At 36.7% G+C, this 27648-nt stretch overlaps 1 protein-coding gene across 1 annotated transcript in view; it reads left to right on the top strand.

Annotated features, from left to right (window-relative positions):
* Window positions 1-27648, top strand: part of DNAH12 (dynein axonemal heavy chain 12) — a 304653-nt gene that overhangs the window by 262459 nt on the left and 14546 nt on the right. The window contains 10 exon segments of the mRNA XM_037798810.1: window positions 72-325; window positions 535-675; window positions 10228-10365; window positions 13708-13941; window positions 14227-14415; window positions 16140-16243; window positions 17394-17598; window positions 22161-22298; window positions 23501-23592; window positions 24718-24785. Coding sequence (XP_037654738.1) covers window positions 72-325; window positions 535-675; window positions 10228-10365; window positions 13708-13941; window positions 14227-14415; window positions 16140-16243; window positions 17394-17598; window positions 22161-22298; window positions 23501-23592; window positions 24718-24785 — 1563 coding nt within the window.

Raw genomic sequence — 27648 nt, 5'->3', positions numbered from 1 at the left:
ACACTGAAATCATAAGGCCTATTTTGTAATTTTAAAGTAAGTAGTAAGACAAATTTTTGTACCTTTCTTAGGCCTGCTGAAATTTGCAAATGATAAAGCTATGTCTGGAAATAAGTTTCAAGCTATTTCACTGGGACAGGGACAAGGACCAATTGCAACAAAAATGATTAAAGAAGCAGTAGAAGAGGGAACTTGGGTTTGCCTACAGAATTGTCACCTTGCTGTCTCCTGGATGCCCACATTGGAAAAAATATGTGAAGATTTTTCTCCTGAAGTCTGTAACTCTTCCTTTAGGCTTTGGCTCACAAGTTACCCGTCTCCAAAAGTATGTTTATTTCCTGTAGAATTCAGTTCATTTATGTAGTTGTCTGTTACATTGTTTATCTTACTCCAACTTTGAGTGTTTAACCTTATGAGGTTTTTTGAATATTTCTGGAGTCCTCTATTATACCTGTTTCTTAATCCTCAGGTGTTTGTATTTTTAGGACCCGAGCTTGCTACTTTGCATAATGCTCTCCATTTATTTTTTCTTAGTTCCCAGTAACAATTCTGCAGAATGGAGTAAAAATGACAAATGAACCTCCCACAGGTCTTCGGCTAAATCTTCTTCAGTCATATCTCACAGATCCAGTTTCAGATCTTCACTTTTTCAAGGGATGCCATGGAAAGGAACTGGTAATATTCAGCCTCTTGAACTTTTAAAATGTTTTTACAATGAGAAAATATGAAAAACATAAATATTTTATTTAATAATGTTTTAAACTTTAGGCATTATCTAACAAGACAGAAATTGTACCTGTCTTGTTCACCATTTTATTCCCAATATTTTGTATTCTGCTTTCCACATAGAAGATGTTCAAATAAATATTTGTTGAATGAATTAATGTATCTTAGTTTGTAAACAAAAGCCCAAAGGTGTTTTTGATGAAGACTCAAGAATGGAAATCTACTTTCACATCATGAATTCATTCCTTCAACAAATATGTTAGGTACTCTCCTGCCCTCATGCAACTTAAATTCTAGTAATAATGATTTAACAAATTAATGATGCTTTTCTACGTATCCATCTAAAAAGTTTTGCACAGGGTATTGGGAACTTTAGGGGTCACATAAATAGCACTCCTTTTCCCTGCTTGAATTCTTACCACTTAAGAAGCAAGAAAAAGAATAAGCATATAGGAGCCAAAATATAGCCTTAATTACTGATCTAGGCTTGGTTGGAACATATAACTTAAATCTGTGGGGGAAAAATGGTCTTCCTATACTGAAGCCCAGAATTAAGCAGATTTATCTACCCAGAGGAACATAAGAAAACTCAACCTCCTGCAGAAGACTCAATTCTCAGAAAGAAAAGGAGATGAGCCAAGCATATCTGGTTAATTTTTCCAAAATTTATGGATTATGTGGGTCATCCCCACTCCGGCAGCAAGTGAGTAAAAGGACAGAGAAAAGTCAGGAGTATTACACTGATAGATACCTCCCCACATGTAAGGAAACATCAAGACTGGGGTAAATCATGCCTCTCCACTAATGCCCACCCCAACCCTTTCCTCCAACATATGGTATTTATCATACCTGCCTATTTGAACTAGAAAAGGAATGATAATGAAGGTAAAATAAAAGATTGAGTTCTTTGCTAGCTTGCTTCTATTTTATGATACTTTCTGTATAGCCCTAGTTCTGGGCAATAATTTTGTTTGTAACTCTGGGAGAAAGGGGGGGGGGTGTTTGGTGGTTTTAGCTGGAAAGAGAGCTTAATAGACTGGAGAAGGTGATATGGCATCTGATCCCTATCCAGTGCCTAGGGTTTGAGCACGTGAAATTAGAGGAGAGAGGATCTGAAAACAGAGAAGGAAAACTTTGAAAGCATGGGCAGAACTGTTTTGGGGCTCAGGTGACTGATATAAAGAGTGGCACTGAGTTGGAAAGGAATCACCCTCACTCCTTCTGCATTACGACATTGAGGAAATAGCATTGGCATCCAGCTGGGATCTGTGGACATCCAAAGTCGGCACACCCTTGCCATATGCCATCATTTTCATGATAAAAGTGGCAATAGGTAAAACTTCACCAAGCAACTTCTGTGGTTATAAAAACAATTGGTGACTTCTGGGAAGATGGCAGAGTAGGCGAGGCAGAGAGAGCGTCTCCTCAGTGAAAGAAACTAGAGAGGGCTCAGAGAAAGCCCAGGACTGCATTTTTGGGATGTGATCAGCCACAGAGGGACCCCTAGAGTGTGTGGTGGGAACATAGACAAAAACACAGAGATACTGTGCCTTGAGGAATGGTGAGTTTGTTTGGCTGGGACCAGCTCCCGGGGCCGGCAGGGGCAAGATAGAAGTCAGGTAAGGGAGTGAGCGTGGCTCTCCACTCCCATGCACCCACCTTTGCTAAAGACATAAATGACATCAAAAAGTCCCTAGAAGAGCATAAAGAAGAATTTGAAAGAGTAAATTTTAAAAAGCAGATCTTATAGAAATAAAAGATACTGTTGATCAAATTAAAAATATACCAGAGATACACAATAGCAGATTTGAAGATGCAGGAGAAAGAATAGGTGAACTACAGTACAGCGCAATCATATGTGAGTGTACAAAAGAACAGATGGTGAAAAAAATTGAAAAATTTGAAATGGATCTCAGGGAAGTGATGGACAACAGGCAACAAACAAATATAGGAATCATTGGTGTCACAGAAGGAGAAAAGTAAAGAGCTAGGAAAAGTATATCAAGACGTAGTTGGGGAAAACTTCCAAACCCTTCTAAATGACATCAATATGCAAATCAAAAATGCCCAATGAAAATAGAATGAACCCAAATAAACCCACTCTGAAATATATACTGATCAGATTGTCAAATGCTGAAGAAAAGGGGAAAGTTCTGAAAGGAGCAAGAGAGCAGCGATTCACCACATACAAGGGAAAATACATAAGACTAAGTAGTGACTACTTAGTGGGCACCATGGAGGCAAGAAGGCAAATGGTATGACATATTTAAGATTCTGAAAGAGAAAAATTGCCAGCCAAGAATTTTTTATCCAGAGAAGCTCTCCTGCAAAATTGAGGGAGAGCTTAAAATTTTTACAGACAAACAAAGGCTGAGAGAATTTGTTAACAAGAGACCTGCCCTGCAAGAAATGCTAAAGGAAGCTCTACTGGCTGAGTAAAAAAAAAAAAAGAGAGAGAGAGGTCTGGAGAAGGGCACAGAACTGAAGAGTATTAGTAACTCAAAGTAAAAAAAGAGACAGAGGGAAAAATAGATTTGACAACTAAAAACAAAGGATGAGATGGTTGGTTCAAAAACTCCCTTCACAGTAATAACTTTGAATGTGAATGGATTAAACTCTCCAATTAAAAGATACAGGCTGAAGATTGGATTAAAAGTATGACCATCAATATGCTGTTTACAAGAGATTCATCTTAGACTCTGTGACATAAAAAAATGGAAAGTGAAAGGATGGAAAATATTCAACACAAGCTGGAACCAAAACAAAGCAGGGGTAGCTATACTAACATCGGACAAAACAGACTTTAAATGCAAAGATGTCATAACTGACAAAGAAAGAAAAGGACACTATATATTAATAAAAGGGACAATTCACCAAGAAGAAATAGCAATCGTAAATGTTTATGCACCCAATCAAGGAGCTCCAAAGTACATGAGACAAACATTGGTTAAACTGAAGGGAGCAATAGACATGTCTACAATAATAGTGGGAGACTTCAATACACCACTCTCTTCTATAGATGGAATAACTAGACAGAAGACCAATAAGGAAATTGAGAACCTAAGCAATATGTTAAATGAATTAGACTTAACAGACATATATAGATCATTACATCCCAAAGTACCAGGATATACATTCTTCTCTAGCACCCATGGAACATTCTCCAGAATAGATTATATGCTATTAAGACAAAACAAGTCTTAATAAATTTTAAAAGATTGAAATTATTCAAAGCAAATTCTCAGACCATATTGATCTAACTAGAAATCAGTAACCACCAAAGAACCAGATCTTTTACAAATTTATGGAGGTTAAACAACACACTCCTAAACAACCAATGGGTCAAAGAAGAAATCGAAAGAAAAATTGGTAAGCATCTACAGACGAATGAAAATGAGAACACAACATATCAAAACCTATGGGATGTGGCAAAGGCGGTGCTGAGAGGGAAATTTATAGCTCTAAATGCATACATCAAAAAGCAAGAAAGAGCTAAAACCAAAGAACTAACTAAACAACTGAAGAGCCTAGAGAATGATCAGCAAACTAACCCTAAAGCAAGTAGAAGAAAAGAAGTAACAAAGATTGAAACAAAAATAAATGAGCTGGAAAACAAACAAACAAAAAAAAACAAGGGAAGAAATAAAACCAAAAGTTGGTTCTCTGAGAAGATAAACAAGATTGACAGACCCTTAGCTAGACTGACAAAATCAAAAAGAGAGAAGACCCAATAAACAGAATCAGAAATGAGAGCAGGTTAATTACTATGGCTCCTGAATAAAAAATCATGAGAGGATAGTATAAACAACTGCTGCCAACCAGCTAGACAATTTAGAGGAAATAGATGATTTCCTGGAAACACATGAACAACCTAGCCTGACCTAAGAAGAAACAGAAGACCTCAACAAACCAATCACAAGCAAAGACATCCAATCAGTCATCAAAAACCTACCTACAAATAAAAGCCCAGGAACAGATGGCTTCACAGGGGAATTTTACCAAACTTCCAAAAAGCATTGATACCGCTCCTGCTCAAACACTTGCAAAAAATTGAAGAAAAAGAAACACTACCTAACTCATTTTATGAAGTTAATATCACTCTGATACCAAAATGAGATAAAGAGACTACAAAAAAGGAAAACTATGGGCCAATCTCCCTAATGAATATAGATGTAAAAATTCTCAACAAAATACTTGCAAATCGAATCCAAATGCACACTGAAAGAATTTTACGCCATAACCAAGTGGGTTTCATTCCTGGTATGCAAGGGTGGTTCAACATAAGAAAATCATTCAATGTAATACAATACATTTAACAAATTGAAAGGGGAAAATAAAATGATCATCTCAATAGATGCTGAAAAAGCATTTGACAAAATTGAGCATCCCTTTTTGATAAAAACATTTCAAAAAGTGATAATTCAAGGAAACTTTCTCAATATGATAAAGGGTATATAAGAAAAACCCACAGCCTACACCGTATTCAACAGTAAAAGGCTGAAAGCCTTCCTCCTAAGATTGGGAATGAGACAAGGATGCCCACTGTCACTTCTGTTATTCAGCATTGTGCCAGAAGTTCTAGCCAGAGCAATTCACCAAGACAAAGAAATAAAAGATACGCATATTAGAAAGGAAGAAGTAAAACTGTCATTATTTGCAAATGACATGATCTTATATTTGGAAAATCCTGAGAAATAGATGACAAAGCTACTTGAGCTAATAAGTTCAACAGAGTGGTGGGATACAAGATTAATGCACATAAGTCAGTAATGTACGTAACTGAAGAGGCAATCAAAAAATTCCATTCACAATAGCAATTAAAAAAATCAAATACCTAGGAATAAACAACCTAGGACATAAAAGACCTCTTCACAGAAAATTATAAAACTTTACTAAAAGAAATAAAAAAGAACCTAAAAAGATGGAAAGATATTCCATGCTCATGGATAGGAAGGTTAAATGTCATTAAGATGTCACTTCTCCTCAAACTGATCCAAAGATTCAACACAATTCCAATCAAAATTCCAACAAACCTACTTTTCAGACTTGGAAAAGCTAGTTATCAAATTTATTAGGAAGGGAAAGGAGCCTTGTGCCAAAAACATCCTAAAAAAGAAGAATGAAGTGGGAGGACTTACACTTCCTGATTTGAAGCTTACTAGAAAGCCACAGTAGTCAAAACAGCAGGGTATTAGCACAAAGATAGACACATTGGTCAATGGAATCGAATTGAGAATTCAGAAGTTGGCCTCCAGATTTATTGTTGTCTGATTTTTGATAAGGCCCCCAAATCCACTGAACTGGGACAGAACAATCTCTTCAACAACTGGGGCTGAGAGAACAGGATATCCATCACCAAAAGAATGAAAGAGGACCCCTAACTCACACGCGAAAAAAAAAAAAATTAAAGTGGATCAAAGACCTCAATATAAGAGACAGCACAATAAAACTATTAGAAGATAATATAGGGAAACATCTTCAAGACCTAGTAATAGGAGGTAGCTTCTTAGACCTTAAACTCAAAGCACAAGCAACAAAAGAAAAAATAGATAAATGGAAACTCCTTAAAATCAAAAGCTTCTGTGCCTCAAAAGACTATCAAAAAGGTGAAGAGGCAGCCAACGCAATGGGAGAAAATATTTGGAAACCATATGTCTAATAAGAGATTGATATACTGCATATATAAAGAAATCCCCAAGTCTACAACAGCACCAACAGCCCAATTACAAAATTGGCAAAAGATATGAAAAGGCATTTTTCCAAGGAGGAAATACAAATGGCTAAAAAAACACATGAAAAATTGGTTGTCTTCACTAGCTATTAGGGAAGTACAAATCAAAACCACAATGAGATAGCATCTCACACCAGTAGAATGGCTGCCATTAAATAAACAGGAAACCTTAAATGATGGAGAGATGTGGAGAAATTGGAATTCTTATTCTTTGTTGATGGGAATGTGTAACGGTACAGCCACTGTGGAAGACAGTTTGGCGGTTTCTCGGAAAACTAGATATCAAATTACCCTACAATCCAACAATTCCGTTTCTTGGTATATACCCAGAAGATCTGAAAGTAGTGACAAGAACAGACATTTGTACACTGATGTTCACTTTGGTATTATTCACAGTTGCTAAGAGATGGAAACTAACAATCCAAGTGTCCTTCAACAGATGAGTGGATAAACAAAATGTGGTATGTATGTGTATGTATGTGTATGTGTATATATGTGTGTGTGTATATTTGATGGAATACTATGCAGCAGTAAGAAGGAACAAGGTCCTGAAACATATGACAACATGGATGAACTTTGAAGACATAATGCTGACTGAAATAAGTCAGACACAAAAGGAGAGACAGGGTGTTACCACTACCATGAACTCCCTTAACAATGTAAAATCAGTGTCTTATAGTGTAGAATATTGGGGACCTAGTGATAGACAGAAGCTAGTGAAGGGGGAATGATAATCTAATACATTCTAATATGTTTATGAGGCAAGCTCAATCACAAGTCCCATAAACCTGGGGAGCTTGTTAAACATATAGATGTCAATGCCCCACTCCTGGAGATTCTGATTCACTAGGTCTGAATTTGGGTTCAAGAAGTGATAGAAATAAACAAATAAAAGAAATTCACATGTTCAGCTAGGTTGGGAACCACTGCTCTCAACAACTGGGGTAGTATTATGAACTATGGAAGGACAAAGAAAGGAAAAGAGGGGGCGAAGGGAACAAATATTTATTGCTCACTAGCAGGTTCCAGGCAGTTTAAATATATGAGCCTCACAACAATCTTGTAATATAGGTATTGTTATCACACCCCTCTTTTTCAAATAAAGAAGCTAGGGTGTGGATAAATTAATTATTGAACTCATGCAGCTCATAAGCATTGTATGTTGATTAACTCTGCTTGACTGAGGTAGTGGCATTTGAAGTAGGCACAAGACGTATGTCTCAAGGCACAGAATTATGACAATGTTGTGGAAAGAGCAATAAGATATTAGGAAATATGTGTGGGAAGGAATATTGGGACAAGACTGTAAAAGCCTTAATATGTGTTGATAAGGAGTTTGGATGAGTCAACACAAATCAGCACCCCTGCATAGAACACAAAGAAAAATACATACCCACTGATGATGGGTCAATAACATAATCTTTAAGTAGAGAAGACAACATCCTGCTGACCCCTTGGTTTATTCACAAAATGTAACATGGAAAATATAAATATAATTCAGAAAACAGTTGGAAAAAAACATTAAAATAACCCACTTAAGCATTTAGGAAAAGTTTTGTTTTGTTTTAGAAAAATATTTTTTAATATTTAAATTTTTTTTAGAATATGTAGTTTTAAAAAAATCCAAATAAAAGAACTGTGGAAAACTCCTCTGGTGTCCCTTGTCACATCTCTTCAGCCCACATCTAATTTCAGCCATAGTTGTAAAAGTTCTTTGTGGGCTCAGATTCCTTTAAGGCTGACAGCATCCTACCTTAGGTAGGCATCTTTCTGCCCCCACGTGACTTCTCTGAAACCTGCTTGGTCCACAGATGCACAAGCATAGACTAGAAAAGTGGAAGAATATTCACCTCTAGGGGTAACACTCAACATACAGGGAACACTTGTCTCAACAAAATTGAGTCCCCATTGCCACAGCAACATCTCTCTTATAACTCACTCTTACAATGAAGCTTCTTTCCCAGTCTCACTTTCCCCATTCCTTCTTTCCTGCTTCCTGGGATCACCTCCCAAATAAACCCACCTATTCCCTAATCCTTCTCTCAGGTTCTGCTTTTGAAGGAACCCAATCTAAATAAAGGGACAAAGACAGAAACAAATGGAGCCATTCAAAAACATTTAGGCAGTCTAAAGTTGTATGTAATGGTGCCTAAGAGTCTCCCCCTGAGTACCTCTTTGTTGCTCAGATGTGGCCCTCTCTCTCTCTAACTGAGCCATCTCGACAGATGAACTCGCTGCCCTCCCCCCTACGTGGGACCCAACTCCCAGGGTTGTAAATCTCCCTGGCAACGCAGAGTATGACTCCCGGGGATGAATGTGGACCCGGCATTGTGGGACTGAGAGTATCTTCTTGACCAAAGGGGGAATGCAAAATGAGACGAAATAGTTTCAGTGGCTGAGAGATTCCAAATGGAGTCGAGAGGTCACTCTGGTGGACATTCTTATGCACTATATAGATAACACCTCTTAGGCTTTAATGTATTGGAATAGCTAGAAGTAAATACCTGAAACTACCAAACTCCAACCCAGCAGTCTGGACTCCTGAAGACAATTATATAATAATGTAGATTACAAGGGGTGACAGTGTGATTGTGAAGACCTTGTGGATCACACCCCCTTTACCTAGTGTATGGATGAGTGGAGGAATGGGGATAAAAACTAAAGGACAAATGGGGTGGGATGGGGGGATGATTTGGGTGTTTTTTTTCACTTTTATTTTTTATTCTTGTTGTGGTTCTTTCTGATGTAAGGAAAATGTTCAGAGATAGACTGTGGTGATGAACGGATAACTATGTTATCATACTGTGGACAGTGGATTGTATATCATGGATGATTGTATGGTGTGTGAATGTATTTCAATAAAACTGAATTTAATAAAAAAAAAAAAAAACATTTAGGCATAGTCCCTGCCTTAAGAAAACCCATTATGTGAAAATATGCAGAAAACGTATGTGAATTAGATCGTTGCTTTCATTGCCAAAAGTTTCTTCCCTTTATTAAGCGTAACATTCATCAACATATTCTTTATTTATGTACGGCATTTCAAGAACACATCTTTTGAGTAAAGCATGGTTCACTTGCATTTTAATAGTATAGAAATAATTTCTTCTACTGTATCACATGAAAATAGTTGGATGGATTTTTATTGGATTTGGAGGGTATGTTTGAGATGGTCTAATTTAAAATACATGCTGTGTATTATACTTGAAATTTACTTGAGGGGAACCTCAAAGAGATGGGTGGCCATCCTCCAGAACGCTGACACAGGTTTGGTGAGAGGCCCATGAGACTGTCCATCACAGCATAAATGTCACACATATGAAGATGCCATGGACTGATTAAATAAACTAATTTCAAAAATGATCTCCAACTGGAAAACACAAAGTCATATTTATTTATTTATATCATATTATTAACAATTCTGTAGTCTCAAGCATATTCCAGTAGTCTACAGGATGACATTTGAAGATTGACGTTGCAGATATCTATGAACAAGACCAAAGTATTATTAGCCAGTACTTTGGTATTTTAATAGTAACACTATTGCCTTTGAATAAAGTTTAATATTATTGTGGTTTGTCTAGCTTTGAAGATTTTGATGTTCACATTAGTACTTTTTGTATTCCGTATTATTTTAGATAGTATATCTTTTGAAAATATAAGTTTATAGAAATATACAATCATAGAATCTTATAATGAAAAGATCATTTATTTATTCCCCTTGTTATACTGATAGAAAATCTGATCTGAATTTTTTATTGTTGTTAAAGGCATGGGAGAAGTTGCTGTTTGGAGTTTGTTTTTTTCATGCCCTTGTACAAGAGAGAAAGAAATTTGGTCCTCTTGGTTGGAATATTCCATATGGATTTAATGAATCAGACTTACGCATCAGTATCCGACAACTACAGGTAAAATGGGAAAGGAACTAACATTTATAAAATATCACTGTACCAGGCCCTATGCAAGTCTCTATGTTTAGGATAGCTTATTCAGTTCTTCTAACACCACTATTAGGTCGCCAGGTAGTAGTAACAATTGTACCTAAGGTTTATGAAGCACTCTCTCTAGATTCTTTCTGCTGCAAGAAATGGAAAAACTGATTCAAACTGGATTAAAACCATAATGAATCTTATTATCTCATATTTAAAAAAAAAAAAGGTGCAGAGGAAAGACAGTCTCTGGGATTGGTTGATTTAGCAATACAGCAGTGTTGTCATCAAGGGCCCTGGTTCTTTCTTTTTGTAATGCCATCCTCAGTGTTGGCTTTATATTTGTTCTCACTACCCTCTACACTTCTCTTCCACTAAGTCAATTCCACAATTTAGCTCAATCCGTCAATAGAGACAGGCCATCTAATTTAAGCAAAACAGGAATTTATCGAAAGAATATTGGGTAATTCTCAGCATCATCAAGATGGCTGGAGAGCCAAGCTCAGAGACAAGGCATCCACTGTCGAATCCAGAATATGTCATGTCTGGTAAAAGAATAGAGCACCACTACCCTTGTTGATTTTTAGGCTTGCATTGCTGCCATACAGACTTGGCTTGACCACAGCCCTCTGATGTCACAACCATACCCAAACATATTCTTTGCTGTTTACCGCTTCTTTGCACCCTGATTCTCAGTTCAAAGTCTAGAATGAATGCATCTGAGTAGCAAAGCCCAGGTCATGGGCCTAGGCTTTAGTTGAAAGGGGTTAGTTTTCCCAGCTTCTGTTGACTCAAAAAGGAAACATTTAGGTCATCAACTGTACCCCCATACCTCATAAAAAGAATAAATATCCACTATAAATTCCTACTAACTCAAGAATTGAATTAGGCAACACTGTAAGGTTGGTATTATCCCTATTTTTGAGAAAACCAAAGCTCTAAAGTGAACTTGCCCATTGGTCTAGAATTTAAACTCAGGTCTGTCCAACTCCAATACTTTTGCTTCTGTCATATTTTACCAAATTTATCAATCCAGCTGGACAACCACAGTACATTAATTTTTTCTTCTGTGATGAAGGGCCTTTATGACATGGGGGCTCATAAAGAGAAAAGCAAAGTGTTGATTAAGCCAAATTAGGTGCTATTAGATTTCAATCAAGTTGGTGTTTGCAAGGCTATAAACATTTAATTGAGCTTATACCAAGCTTTAAAATCATAAATTGTAAATGATGACTATTTTAGAAACTGATATTTTATCTACTCTTCTTTTTAAAAGGCATGGCAGAAACTCTAACTAGAACAGTCTGTCAATTTGAAAGTCCTTGGAACAATTATTGAAATTGGTGCATGTGGAATTGTAATTTGGTGATGAAGCTATATTGATTGTAAACATTGGTCAATAGTTTGCTAAAACTATTCTCAGTCAACTGAGGATTATCCATCTTCTTGCCAGGCCCTAACCTGCAAGCTCCTGTCTTATTAACCTTCATAACCCCAACACTAGAGCCTATAGACATGGGTTGCATCCATCCTTCGTATCTTCAGGATCTGGGAACTTGACAGGATGGTTCTTCTTTAAACTACCTTCACCTGGTCATATCATCAGGGCACCTCTCTCTAAAGGGGCAAATCAGCAAACTAATGGCTAGATAGATAGCCAGGGAATGAGTTCTCAGTCTCCACTTCTTGTATACACCATTAATGTAACAAGAAATTCTCTTCTGGTATATTCCTTCTGTTTTGGGGAGGGAGAGGACCAAATTTAAACATACCTTTTTCTCCCCCAGAAAGAGAAGAGGGAGAAACTTTCCTCTTTTCATGAATAATGCATTCTCCCAAATGATATCTTTCCCTCTCTCTCAGTCCTCCTTTTATATCTCCTGACTCTTCTCTTGCCCCTGGAAGTCTCAAACAAAGAATTAGGCTTTCTTTTAACTTGGCCCTGGGGGATTTAGAAACATTTTTCTCAACCGTGCACCATGTCTGCTGCAATCCCTGCACTATTAAGTAAACTTTTCAGGGGTAGGAAAAACTCATCCAGCAATTTATACTGTCCCAATATATAAACTAACAAAAACTGTATATGAAGGAAGTACCTGAATCTGCTGAATCCAGTAGACTTGATTCTTGATGATAAATGTATAAACTATATAGCTTTTATCATGTGACTGTGTGATTGTGAAAACTTTGTGAATGACACTCCCTTTACCCAGTGTATAGGCACATGAGTAATAAAATAATGATAAACAGTATATTAATAATAGGAGGTAAGGGTATGGGATGGTTTGGGAGTTCTTTTTTATTTTTATTTTTTCTTTATTTTGGAATAATGAAAATGTTCTAAAATCGATTGTGGCGATGAATGCACAACTATATGATATGGTGAGTCATTGATTGTATACTTTGGATAGATTGCATTGTGTGTGAATATACCTCAATAAAATTGCATTTTAAAAAAAACTGTATATGAAGAAAAATACAGGATTAGTAACTAGAAGACATAACTCAGGCTTTGATATTGCTAAATAATTCTCTATGTAAAAAATTACTCCACATTTCCTAGCCTTGAGTCTCTACTCTACAGGGTTATTGACAGATGAATAAGACAATGTAAAAGCTATATAAATAGTAGTGTCACTACTGTTACTATAATAATAAGGCAACTAGAAAAGATATGTATTGTCTATTTTTGAAACTGTCATATTGGGTGTGTCAGCCTCTGGCACTATAGTTTGAAATTGCTTTGTTTTTATTTCATTGTGAAAGGTGCCCTAAACCGGGTCTTGTCAGTCTTGGCACCACTGACATTTTAGGTAGGACAGTTCTTTGTTGTTGGGGACTGACTTCTGCAGTGTAGAATGTTTAGCAGAAGTCCAGGCCTCTACCCACTAGATGTCAGTACCACCCCCCTCCTCAGTTGTGACAACCAAAACTGTCTCCAGGTATTGCCAGATGTCTCCCAGGGGACAAAAATGCCCCAAGTTGAGAACCACTGCCTGAAGGATTATCCAAGCTCATAGGAAAAAGACTTGGTAATTTTCATGTCATCATTTTTTAATAATTTTTTATTACAGAAGCAATAAGTGTTTATTTCAGGAAAAAATCAGGAAATGTAGATAAGCAAAGTAATTAAACATAAAACACCAGCAATCCCAGCCACCCAAGACAATGTGTGATGAGAATCCTTTTTGATCCCTCTTCTATGCCTATGTATATTTTTTTTCATACATATCCTATGGATATTTAATCATCTTACAGTGATAATGAAGTGAAAAACTATTTTGTTTAAGGTTTTCTCATTTCATTTTTCCTTTCTTTCAGTTATTTATAAATGAATATGATACAATCCCATTTGAGGCTATCTCTTACCTGACTGGGGAGTGTAACTATGGAGGAAGAGTGACAGATGACTGGGACCGACGTCTCCTGTTAACTATGCTGGCTGACTTTTATAATCCACAAATAGTTGAAAATCCTCATTATAGGTTTTCTCCCAGTGGAAACTATTTTGCACCTCCAAAAAGCACCTATGATGACTACATTGAATTCATTAAGGTAATTGAAGTCACTGGAAATAGGGCTAGATGTAAGTACGATTTTTTTTCTAAATGCAAATAGTGAACATTTCCCATGTACTGTATAGGTTTAGACAAGTATTACAGGTTCAATAAATTTTAAATAGCTTTTGTTTCTAGTAATTACTGAATGTTGGAAAAGTTTTATTACTCTTTTATTTGATGTTTAACTGATTTTTAATAATTTTTGGTCTGCACATGTCTGCCTTTATGAATTAATATCTCTTATGAAGATATGTTGCTTGCTTAATCTATTTCCTGGTAGAAACTTCCATTTACTCAACATCCTGAAATATTTGGATTACATGAAAATGTTGATATCTCCAAAGACCTTCAACAAACTAAAATCCTCTTTGAGTCCTTGCTCCTCACCCAGGGAGCCGCCAAACAGACAGGATCCTTGGGAAGTACTGACCAAATTCTATTAGAAATTACCAAAGATATTCTCAACAAGGTAATTATTAGCTAAGATGTACTGCTTACAGTATAATATGAATCAAAATGGTACTGAAATGACAATCTGATAACTCCATTTGCCAGCATTATGACCTTGAGCAAGATACTTTGTCTCTCTGTACATTAGTTTCCAAATCTGCAACATGGTGGTAATGGTGCAAACTATATAAGGTTCTTGTGAACAGGCTGTTGAACATATGATTTATTATCATTTCCAAACAAAAGGTAGTGGACCTTTTTTATAAAAAAAGGAAATGGTCTGAACTTGCTGGTTCAGAGACAGTGGTTTTTAATCTGTGACTTGGGAAGTGAGGAGACACAGGGAGATAAGATCAGCACTGTTAACTGGTACAGCTTTTTTTTTTTTTTTTTTTTTTCCATAATACAGCCCAGTGCACTTAGCCCTGTTCAGTAAAATGGAATGGTACACTCTATTCTCACTTTTTTTTCTATAAGCCTTAAGTTCAGTAAAGAAATACTAAGGGAACTTTAAAAAGATTATGGTCCTAAGCATAGATCTTCACTTACCTTCACCTCCAAGGTAAGAACTGTAATTATTCCTATATTTCATAAATGAGAAACTGAACCTCCAAAAGATTGAACAAAGGTCCCACCTCATGTGTGACAGAGCAGAACCTGACCATTTGCCTTCAGAGCCCATGGACTGGACCACTGCTCTACTCTCACAGTTAGTGTCTTTGCCTTACACAACTCACTGAAAGCTTGGCTGTGGCCACTGGAGAATAACTGAATAAGGAAGCAGCACTGCCTGAGACCCCGGGTTGAATACACACCAGCCTGCTTTGGCCCCTACCCTGGTGCTACTGGTTCTGCCATTTGCCTCTTCTCACTCCTGGCCCCTTGCTGCTTCTGTGGTTTATTTCTGTGGGGAGAGGTTCTTGCCCATGTACAATGATGGCTCTTACAAAATCCCTAAAAGGAAGTTACTTGGCAGAGACATTTGGAACTTATTTGGGGGCTGGGGATGTGCTATGCTAAAGGGCCTGCCAGTGACACCACTTAGTATATCTTAAAAGACTTCTTTGTACAACCCAGGGATCCACCCGGGGACAGTCGAGCTCTCTTAATTTGGGACTTTACTGATCGGGAAACTTCTTTACTCCTTTGAGAAAGTGAATCCCAATGTCTTGGGGCTTGGTTATCAGTCCCATAGTTCCTTTCAAATACTTGATGGCCTTCTCTCTTCTTATGCCCTGGAACCCCATTATATTTACACAAATTAATTATTTGATAGTGGGGTAAGCTAAGCTGTTTGGAGCCAGTTGATAATTGATTGGAAATGAATATATTTATGAATTAGTAAGTGAGTTTTATCAATGGAAAATAAGGTTTGATTTTTCAAAATAAATTACAAAACTTTTCAGGAATGTAAGTCTTTTGCAAAGTATTGTATGTTGTAGTAGTTGAGTTTATGAACCTTGGTGTCAGATACCTGTGGATTCAAACTGACCACTTTTGGGCTGTGTGCCCTTAGGCCAATTACTTACCTTCTCTGTACTTCCATTTTCACAGCTATGAAATGGAGATAATGTTGCCTCAGAATGTTATGGTAAGGATTAAATGAAACAAAGTATGGAAGCAGTTAACACAGTGCCTAGCACATAGACTCTATAATGTTAGCTATTATATTGATATTCAGATGAATGAAACAAATGATCAATTCTGATGGTAATTTGTGATATTCAAAATCTATTCTCTTAGCTTCCAAATGATTTTGACAAGGAAGCAGCACTTTTGAAGTATCCTGTGGAATATGAAGAGAGCATGAATACTGTGTTAGTACAAGAAATGGAAAGATTTAACAAGTAAGGATCTGTATCACCAGTGATTCAGAAGGCACCAACCAAAGTTGATAAAAGACACTTTGGTATTGAATTAAAATTTTAAGAAAAGATGATCAAAATCTACCATTTTTCCTTTTTTTCCCTTTCTTTTTCTTTCTTTCTTTCTTTTTTTTTTTTTAGTTCCATAACCTTCTACCTCAGAAGAGAGGGTATCTTTTATAAAGTAAAAGAGATGATGAAAAACACATCTGCTTTTTTACTGGTTAAAATATTCAGTAATCACAATTTCTCACCCACTCATTATTATTCTCCTTAAGAACGAAAGATGGAATGAATGTTAAGTTTTGCCCATGTGTAGTCACACTGTTTACCATTTTTCTGCCACCTGACACAATATACTTCCTTTTTCTTCCTGAGTCCAGTCTAGGTTGACCAGGCACCACATGATGGCAAATAAATTAGTTGCTTTGGATTATTTCATTGAATTTTCTGCAGCTCAATACTGGCTTAAGGAATGGAGAATTGTTTTGGTTATAGATTTTCTAAAGTGTTTTCAGTTTGATTTGACTTTCTAGACATGTTGACATTTTAAAATAAAGTATATTAGAACACTATGTTGCCTTAATTCATTCAATATTTCTTATGCAAAGACCATACATATTTATATATAATAATTTAACTATCTCTGAGTGCTAAGGCTTCTAGCCTAAAACCCTTACATTAGGTATATTTATAGTATTTTTAGCAGTTTAGACCTAAGTGGGAAATATAAGTATATAAGTGAATGTACAGTTTATGTTTTTAATGTAGTATTTCTCAAATTTCAGACATTATTCTTTTTTTCCATATTTACATGTCACTGTGATATTAGTTACTATTTTTCATTAAAAGATTCTGTGTTTAAATAGCCTAGTCCTAAGCAAATAATGCCCAGAAAGCAACATGTTTGATGTGCTAGTTACTATTTAAAATATGTAACAACTAAAATGAAAAATGTTTGTCCAAGAATCACCTAAAATTACTTCACATACCACGAAGTGGGTGGTAACCACACTTGGGAAACACTCCCATAAAGCTGTGAACAAAATTCTTGCGATATCTTCTTCTGGAAAGACTACATACTGGTATTGCTTTCATATATATGTTTATGGCATAATTTCTTTCATTCCAGCTTAATTAGAACTATACGTAACACATTACAAGACCTCGAAAAAGCTATTAAGGGCATAGTCGTGATGGATTCTACGCTGGAGGCCCTCTCTGGCAGCTTACTTATGGGAAAGGTTCCAGAAACATGGGCCAGACGATCATACCCAAGTCTTAAACCTCTAGGAAGTTATATCACAGATTTTCTAGCCCGGTTGGAATTTTTACAGGTACAAGATTTTATATATATAATTTTTTTGGTTGACTGGGAAGTAATCAGAAATTGGTTATAGTCACTTGAAAGTCTCTGAGTTTAATGGAATGTGAGTAATGGATTCATGGTAATTCTAGCCAAATTTTTAATATACTGGTAATTATACAAATTTCAAAGTACTGAGTAGAAAATTTTAAGTCTACTGTACCTGGATCTAAGTAACATGTAACATTTTATTCCTGAAGATTGTAGGTTTGTGGTTCTCTGAGACCAAAATTTAACATTGTCTTGTGATTTCAGTACTGACTTGGTAAGTCAAAAAGAGTCCAAGGCTTCGATTTACCAATAATTGGCCATTGTCTTAAAATTCAGTGCCTCACAATGGTCTCCTATCTCATGGAACCAGGGAAAAGATGAGTGCCTTGAAATCCACCACCCTTACGAACTCTCCTATGTGTCCCCAGTCTGTGGTTTATGTATATGTGAGGGGTGGAGAGAGACACCCAAAAATACCGCTTAGGGAAATTCACATACTTTCTGTCAGTATTCAGTTGCATTTTCATTATTCAAGCACTTTGTATGTTTCAATTTAGAAGCTACCATGAAAGAGTCAGTGTTTGTGAAGATGTGGAGAGGCAGGCTCTCTCATTTATCGTTTTTCAGTTTTTGCCGGTCTGCTAGATCAACCATATCTTGTTTTAGTGTGATTTATTTTGATTATTGGTGAGACTGCTTCATTTTGTATGTCTACTTACCATTTCTATTTTCTTCTGTGAATTGGTTATTCATATCCTAGGCCCATTTTTCTTTTGGACTATTTTTTTTTTATATAAAATGATTTATAGGGGCTTTCTACGTAGATTAAAATTTAACAAAAGAAACAGTATGGAGGTGTTAAATGTTTAGTCTCTAGAAGAGCTGCCACTTACTATCCTCAGTTTCCTCATCCACAAAATGGGCACTTCATAGGGTTGCTATAATGATTACATGTAAGAATTCATTCATAGCACTTAGCACAGTCCCTGGTACGTGATAAACATTTGATAAATGTAGATTATTCTTTTCATACAATCAGAAATTGTTGGATTTTATCAAATCCCTTTTCAGCATCTATTGCTGATGATGTGACCTTTTCTCTCTTCTTTAGTGTAGTATTGTTTTGAATTTTATCACTAGATTTCCAAGTGTTAAACCATTCTTGTGTTCCTAGAAAAATCCCTCTTAGTTGGTAGTTTCTTAGTCTTTTAATGTTTTAATGGATTCCATTTGGACATTTTTAGGGCTTTTGCTATGCATTACCTAATCACTCTGCAGAAAAATTATTTAATTTGTATTCCCTTCAATAGTGAATATGAGTGCCTAATTCTGTCATTATTGTTCTTTTGTTTTTTCTTTGCCAATTTGATAAGTGAGAATGTAATAATCCAGTGAACTCTCTTAGCCATGTCTGCAGCATGTCTTTGGCTGCTTCCTGCTTCTTTCTGTCCTTTATCAAAAGCATCTGGCATACTGTTTATTCCATCCTCCCCTTGCCACAATCTTAATTTTTATTTTTTATACCCCAGTTTGTTTCCAAAACTTTTCTAAAACTTTTACTGGAATTGCTCTTTTCCTGTATATTGTTTTGTTCCTGAAGAGCTTTTGAAGAGTCTTTAGCTTGGTCCCTCTGGAGGTGTCCTGGCACAATGTCAGCTAGCGTGGTCTCCAGGACAAATTCCCTTTGTTGTTAATATGAAGTTCACATCTAATTCTATACATCCTGAAATTTTAATTGCCCCCTTGGAATCATGCCAACTGAATTAATAAGAAGTGTCTCACACATTATCAGGTAGCTTCTCTCACCTCTTCATCACAACCCCTTGAATCAGTCTCCCCTCTTGTCCTCTTACTTTTATAGAAGCTGTACTGTTTTTCTCATCATGTTTCCTCCCCTCACAATTTCTTAGCTCCTAATGGTTCTTAGAGTTAACAAATTAAGCACGAATCATCTGAGTTTTCTTTTTCTTAGTTTTTTCTTACCTTTCATCCTATATATTCTCTCTTTCTCCTTCCTGTGCCATTTTTTTAAAAAGCTTTATACACACTGGCTGTAATCCCAGGTCAAATCCTGGATCTGACAAATGCTATCTCTGTGACGAGGAAGTCACTAATCTTTCTGCACCCCAGTTCTCTTTCTGTGAAATGGGAGGAACAAGATCTAACTCACTGAGTTATTGTGTGAACGTACTGAGCACTTGGTAAATGCTAGCTAATTCAGAGAATCTACATAGCTGATCATACATACTCATGACATTCTTGGTTAAATGAAGCCCTGGAGTGAGGGAGAGAGCTTTTTCCCATTTGCTCGCCTTCTGAGTTCTTACAGCTCTTTCTCATGTGTGGCAGTGGTTCTTTCTGGCTCATATTCTTGTCCAGCTCCATCTCTTTCTCTAAGTCTGGATTCATCAGTGTAGACTGTTGTAACATCTCCAGCAGCCATCCATTCTCTTCTTCCAGGGACCAAAGCTAGCTTCTTCCCATGGTGTACTGCTCAGTCAGAGACAAAGTTCATTTCATTGTATTCATCTGTTCAACAAATATAAATCGAGATCCCACCTCATCCAAGGCACCTTGTTGTGCTGTGAGAGACAATGATGACAGCATGAATCATATGTTCAAAACTGGCTCTAGTCTACAGGGAGATAAGCTATGCATGTAAAAATAAATAAAAAATAAATGAATATAGTGTTGAAAGGGACATGGTATAAAAGTAAAATGTTCTGGGATTTCAAAGAGGGTAGAGAGTTCTTTGGGCTCAGGAAAGAAGGGTTGATTCATGGATGAAGTAGCATTTGAGTTGTGTCTAAAAGGATGAATGATTTTGTACACTGCAAAGAAAGGAGAAAGACTTAGAAAGAGACATGTGGGATCACAGGCACCATATCATTTAGGATTAATTTCAGTGTAAATAACAAAAAGTTTGATATAAGCAAAAAGGAAGTTTGTTCCTTCATGTAACTGAAAAATCCAGGAGTTAAAGTGGCTTAGTAAGGATTCATCCTGGGGTGCAAACATGGTTACCTGGTCCTGGCTTCTTGTATTTCATCTTTTGGCTCCATACCTTTTGGGTTAACTCCTTTCTCAATTAGGTGGTCATCTGATGCTAGCAAGATAGTAGCATCAACTTTGGCTTCACATCCACGCAACGTGAAAGAGTTGAAATTGAGTCTTTTCCCCAAAAGACGCAACAAAAGTCTCTGTATCTCTTTGACTTTGATTGGTTTGCATGTCCTTTCCTGAATCCATTAGTATGAATGGAAGGATGATTGGCCAAGCATAAATCACACATCCACCCCAGAAAGCTGGGTGGAAATCCACCACATAAGTGCTTTGACCGAAGGTATGGGAGGATTCATCCTTCAGAGGGAAATCTGGGTTACTTGAAGAAGGGCAGAAAAAACAACAGATGTCTACCCAATACAGAGAAGAGACCAGAAATAGTCCAGTATGATTAGAATGTAGGATATACAAAGGGGAGTAAAAAGGGATACATGCTATAACATGGATGAACCTAGAAAACATCATGCTAAGTGAAACAAGCCAGTCCCCAAAGGCCACGTATTACATGATTTCATTTATATGAAATATCTAGAATAAGCAAATTCATAGTCAGAACATAGATTAAAGGTTCCCAGGGACCTGCAGGAAGGGGGAATGGCTAGAACAGTTTCTGTTTGGGGGTGATAGAAAAGTTTTGTTGATGGATGGTGATGATGGTAGCATAACATTCTAAATGTAATTAAGTTCATTGAATTGTGCCTTTAAAAATAGTTAAAATCATAGATTTTATGCTGTGTGTGTGTGTGTGTGTGTGTGTGTGTGTGTATGTATGCTACCTCAATAAAAAAATTTTTAAGGGTGGAAGGAGGATAGAGTTGGAAGTATGATTTGGGGCCAGCTTGTAAAGTGTCTTGAATGGGTGACAAAGGGATTTAAACTTTAATTTGGTGTGTAGTAGTAGGTCTCTGAAGAATTGTGGAAGATGCTAAATCTGATTGAAACCATGTATGGTGAGGTATACTCTAGCAGCATTGTGCTAAATTAATTGAGCAAAAAGTGGTGGTGGGAGGGGGACGGAAAAAGCAAGGAGACAGGACACAATGATACAGAAAGAAGACCATGAGTGGGGGCAGTGGGCATGCAAAGCGTTAAGGAACTAGAATCAACATATGAGGGCTATAGTTAGACAATGTGTAAGTTATATAAAGGTTACTTTTGAGTAGTATATGTAATGTGCTAAATCCCCAAATAATTTACATTTGGCTTTTTGTGGAAGATTTAAGTATTTCAAACCATGTTTTATTCAGGTTAATGTTCAAATTAGTTTGGATTTCCAAGAAGAGTAACTAGAAGGGAAAAGGGGTAAAAGAAAGGTAGGCTGTGTGTTTGGTAGCAAGGAAGAGGGTCCTATGATGGAAACTGTGGTAATGTGTGTATTGATTGGGCAACACAAACAGAAACCAGAATCAGGAATTGACTGTCATATGACACTTGTACAAGTTTAAAATTGAGCATAATATGTATGGTTTTCCCTTATAGGACTGGTATGATTCAGGGAAACCTTGTGTGTTTTGGCTCTCTGGTTTCTTTTTCACCCAAGCCTTTTTAACTGGAGCTATGCAGAATTTTGCCAGAAAATATACCATCCCTATCGATTTACTAGGATGTGAATTTGAGGTACGGTAACTCCTTGAACTTCACAGTGTATCATTATATCAAAGTCATGGTATTGAAGATGGAAGATACTCAGAATTTATATTTTATAGTACACTGAAAACAATCTGACTTCTTTCCATTCTTTGTCTTCCATGAAAAAAGTATATAATGTTCGCCTTGCTATATCCCTATGATAGAATTTTTATGTATCTCAATATTCAATTAAATAATATAATGCTGTTATGTTTTAGGAAAAATTAATGATACAGTAAAACCTGATAAAATGCTTCAAAAAAAAGAATGTATTATACATTTATATGAATGGCTGAAAAAAATTATAGATTAACAAGTATTATATAGTAAAGATTCTGAATATTTAGGCAATCCTAAATATATCAGACTAAGTTGTCTGGAGGTAACTATCAAATCAGGCAGGATTATGAAGTCTGAAGGAGTAAGCATTATAAATTAATAAACATTAACACGGTAGTAACTAGTGAATGTTCTTGGTACAGTTTGTTTTTAAATAACTTTTCATACTTAAAAATTGTTTATTCTAAACTTTAGAAGAATTGCATTTGCTTTTGTACCAATTCAAGGAAAGTGATTTCAGACATCTTTGCAAAAATTCAAGCAACGTGTGTTCTGTTCATATTGAAAGTGCCCTTTCCTTCGTATTTCTTCAAAGAAACAAATCTAGGGTGAATGAACCCAATTAGATACTACAAGAACCTGCCATACTTTGGTTATTAACTTTATTCCATTTAAAACCTTAATAGGACCTCCAAAATAAGGAGCTCCTTAGGTAAGTCACTTTCCTAACCCTTGTCTAAAAAAAAATGGGACTGACAATACCTATCGCATAGGCTGGCTGTGAGAATTAAACGGGACAGTTCAGGCGAAAGCACCTAGAGCAGTGCCTGGTACATAGGAAGAATCAGAATATACAGGAAACTTGGGTTAAGACAAGGAAAGACAATTGCATGAAAAAGCCTAAGGCAGGAAATCTAATGCTTAACTTTGTCTTTACATAATTAGTATCAAATAAATCTATATAGATATGTCTGTCTATCTAGTACCTATTTAAACCCCACATGTGTAGATGTTTCATTACATTTAGACAGCAGAGAGGAAGAGTTTGCCTCCAGAGAGATAACACTGGTGAGGGAGTGGTAGGAAAGAGGAAAGAGGAGATCATTACTAATGTGTGCCTCTACCTTCAGGTTATTCCTTCTGATACATCTGACACAGCACCAGAAGACGGCGTTTATATTCATGGACTATATCTTGATGGCGCACGCTGGGACAGAACAAGGTCAGTAGTTTCAACTGCAGAGACCACCTCAGTTGAAGCTGAACCATGGGCAAAATAAGCTGTCTGCTAATTTGTTTTCTTTTAGCCAAGAGGCCTCTTCTAGGGAATAATGCAAGTTAGAAATGATGTCAGAATTTTTACCATAAGTCATTATTTAGTCTGGGAAATTAATGAGTGATTATTTTACATCTGGAACAATTTTTAGTTTAATATTTCAGTGGTCTTATTAATAGACCTGCTTCTTCCATGTTACAACAGTTTCCTTCTGTTTTTTAATGTTTAGAGCCATCTCATTTTTAAATAATTTACAGTTACTATAAAGAAAAGTTCCCATTATTGTTGGTGAATGGAAAATTTTTTCTTGTATTTTGGCAAGATAATAAATAAACATTTATAAAACTTAAATAAATAACTATTGCATTTCCAGCTTAGGCAACTAGACAACTGCTATTTTGTTTAGATAGATAGATGGATGGATATGGATATATAATATCTATTTTCTTTTTCATCACTTTATTGACATTTCTCTTAATTTACTTTTCCTTGTACATGGATTCATTTTTTTCTTCCATTCCTTCCCTCCCTCCCTCCCTCCTTGCCTCATCCCTCTTTCCCTCTTTCCTTTCCTCCCTCTCCCACTTCCATCTTTCTTTCCTCCCAACCAATCAACGAACAATCAAACAAACCAAAAATGTGGCACAGTGTAAAGAAACAAGATTTCTAAGACAGGCAGATCTGTGTTTGATTACCGACTCTGGCACTTAAGAGCTGTGTAACTGTGAGAAAAGTACTCAATTTCCCTGAGCCACAAATCTTCATCTGTAAAATATGAGTAGCAAGGGGGGTAGGATCATTACGAGAGTCAAGTGTGATAGCATAGCATCTGCTTTGTACACAGTACTTTAAAAATGGCAGACATTGATATTTGTTGACTGCGCACTCTGCCTTCCCATGATTTTCCTTTGTCCTCTCAATTCTTCATTGCCTCTTAATTTTTTTTTTACATTTGTTTTCCTTATCTATGGTCCTCACTCATATTAAAAAGCATTATCTAAATATCAGTCTGTTTTAAGATGCAAATTTCATAAGTTATTTCTAATTACTTCTGTCAATTTCCCTTCACAGTGGATTGCTTGCTGAACAATATCCTAAACTTCTATTTGACCTGATGCCCATCATATGGATAAAACCAAGTAAAGATACTTTTTTTAAATGCATTTTTAATTATGAACTTTAACATATATGCATAACAGTGTTAACTTGCAAAGTACAATTTAACAAGTAGTTAGAGAACAAATGTCAAAGAATATCATGGGTCACAGTTCCACAACTTCAGCTATTTCCATTATTGTAAAATATAACATACATACAGAAAGGTGTTAACTTTCAATGTCCAGCTCAACAAGCAGTTATACAGGTAATTTCAAAAATTGTTATGGTTACAGTTCCAAAGTTTCAGTTCTTTCCTTGTTATGCAATATAGGGTATATACAGAAAGGTGAAGACTTTCAAAGCACAATTCAACAAGTAGCTATAGAGCAAATTTCAAAGGATGTTATAGGGTACAGTTCCACCATATCATTTACTTCCTTCTGGGTATTCCAATACCCCAACATCTAAAAATGTATATATGTTTATGTAAAGTATCAGTATTCATAGACCTTTGTTAAATCTCATCTTGTTTATTACTACCCCTTTCCTATCACTTAATATCTTTCTCCATTTTCAGGGGTCTCTAGGCAGTGAGCACCCTAACCTATTTGTACTGAAAGGGGGAGTTGACAGTTTGGGGAAGGGAGTTGCATCTGATTGTTGTTCTTAAAGAGGCTGTTGCCTCTGGGTTTTAGGACTTGTCTGGCATAGGAACACTCTGGTGTATTTAAGTATCTGAGAGAAAAAACTTAGTGAATGCTCTTTTATAGAATTTCAGATAGGGACCTAGGTATTTGGGGACTACTTTTGGTAAGGGCATGGCATACTGTGGCCATTTGGGGTGTCTAGCTGGAGCTTGCATACGAGAAACCTCCAGATAGCTTCTCAACTCTATTTGGGATCTCTCAGCATGTTACCTTTCTTTTTTTTCCCCCTTTTGGTCAAGTAGGTATTTTCAATCCCTCATTGCCAGGGCTAGGCTCATTCCTGGGAATCATGTCCCACATCACCAGGGAGATTCATTCCCCTGGGAGTCATGTTCCTTGCCGGGGGAGGGGGGGGTGGAGGGGGAGGACATTAATGAATTTATTTGCCGTGTTAGTCTTAGAGAAAGAAAGGTCACATCTGAGCAACAAAGAAGCTCCATGGAGGTGCCTCTTAGGCATAATTATAGGAGGGCTCAGCATCCCATTTATAACCCTAATTTCACAAGAGCAAGCCTCAATTTGAGGACTTGATTCATTAAGTAGCAGGTTCCTAATTTCACTTAATATATATTCTATCCCAAGATAAACGGTCAATTCTTACATTATCTTCACTTAGTTGAAAAATTATCGTCACTCTCAACTTTAAACAATCATCATAACATAATACATCCCAGAGCTCTTAGCAGCTGCTAATTATTCAGCCCTAGTATTAGTGTAGTGTCAGTAAGATATTCCTATTAAATATAGTCTATAATATGTAATAAGTAGTTTTTCCATATACCACTCTGTGGTTAACCCTCTGCACCAGTGTCATACCTTGTAAGTATATCATGTTAACACTTATTTAGGTGTGTGGTGCTACTCTGTGGGTTATAAGCTTTTAAACAACCATTTACAAACATGTTCACCTTCAATGCACCACTGATACTTATAATCCCATTAACAAACCATAGTCACCCCTGACCATTCCCATACCATTAAGTTCATCCTCATTATCATATCTGTACATACCAGATTATCATTCCCCCTTCACTAATTTTTTTCTATCTCTAGGTCCCCTATAGTCTGCATTATAAGACACTTATTTTACATTTTTCATGGAGTTCACATTAGTGGTAATATCTCTCCTTTTGTGTCTGGTTTAGTTCACTCAATATTGTTTCTTCATGATTCACCCATGTTGTCATATGTTTCATGACTGTGTTTCTTCTTACTGCTGCATAGTATTCCATTGTTCTAGTTTGCTAATGCTGCTGGAATGCAAAACACCAGAGATGGATTGGCTTTTATTAAAGGGGGTTTATTTGGCTACACAGTTACAGTCTTAAGGCCATAAAGTATCCAAGGTAACACATCAGCAATCGGGTACCTTCAGTGGAGGATGGTCAACGGCGTCCGGAAAATCTCTGTTACCTGGGAAGGCACGTGGCTGGCGTCTGCTCCAAAGTTCTGGTTTCAAAATCGCTTTCTCCCAGGATGTTCCTCAAAAATGTCACTTTTAGTTGCACTTGAGGTATTTGTTGTCTCTTAGCTTCTCCGGAGCAAGTCTGCTTTCAACAGCTGTCTTCAAACTGTCTCTCATCTGCAGCTCCTGTGCTTTCTTCAAACTGTCCCTCTTGGCTGTAGCTCCTCTTCAAAACATCACTCACAGCTGCACTGAGTTCCCTCTGTCCATTGGCTCATTTATATGGCTCCAGTGACTCAACTTAGACCCACCCCGAATGGGCGGAACAACACCTCCTTGGAAATTATCCAATCAGAGTCATTACCCACAGCTCGGTGGGGCGCATTCCAAAGAAACACTCAAAGAATTACAATCTAATCAACACTGATAACGTCTGCCCACACAAGATTACATCAAAGATAACGGCTTTTAGGGGACACAATATATTCAAACTGGCACATCCATCGTATGTATGTACCACATTTTTTTTATCCACTCATCTGTTGAAGGACATTTGGGTTGTTTCCATCTCTTAGCAATTGTTAACAATGCCGCCACGAACATTGGTGTGCAAATATCTGTTCAGATTACTGCTTTCAGATCTTCTGGGTATATACCAAGAAGTGAAATTGCTGGATCATAGGGTAACTCAATATCTAGTTTTCTGAGGAACCTCCAAACTGTCTTCCAGCGTAGCTGTACCATTATACATTCCCACCAGCAATGAATAAGAATTCCAATTTCTCCACATCC

The sequence above is a fragment of the Choloepus didactylus genome, chromosome 1, assembly GCF_015220235.1.
Source record: "Choloepus didactylus isolate mChoDid1 chromosome 1, mChoDid1.pri, whole genome shotgun sequence".
Lineage (NCBI taxonomy): Eukaryota > Metazoa > Chordata > Mammalia > Pilosa > Megalonychidae > Choloepus > Choloepus didactylus.
This window is presented reverse-complemented; position numbering and strand designations above follow the sequence as displayed.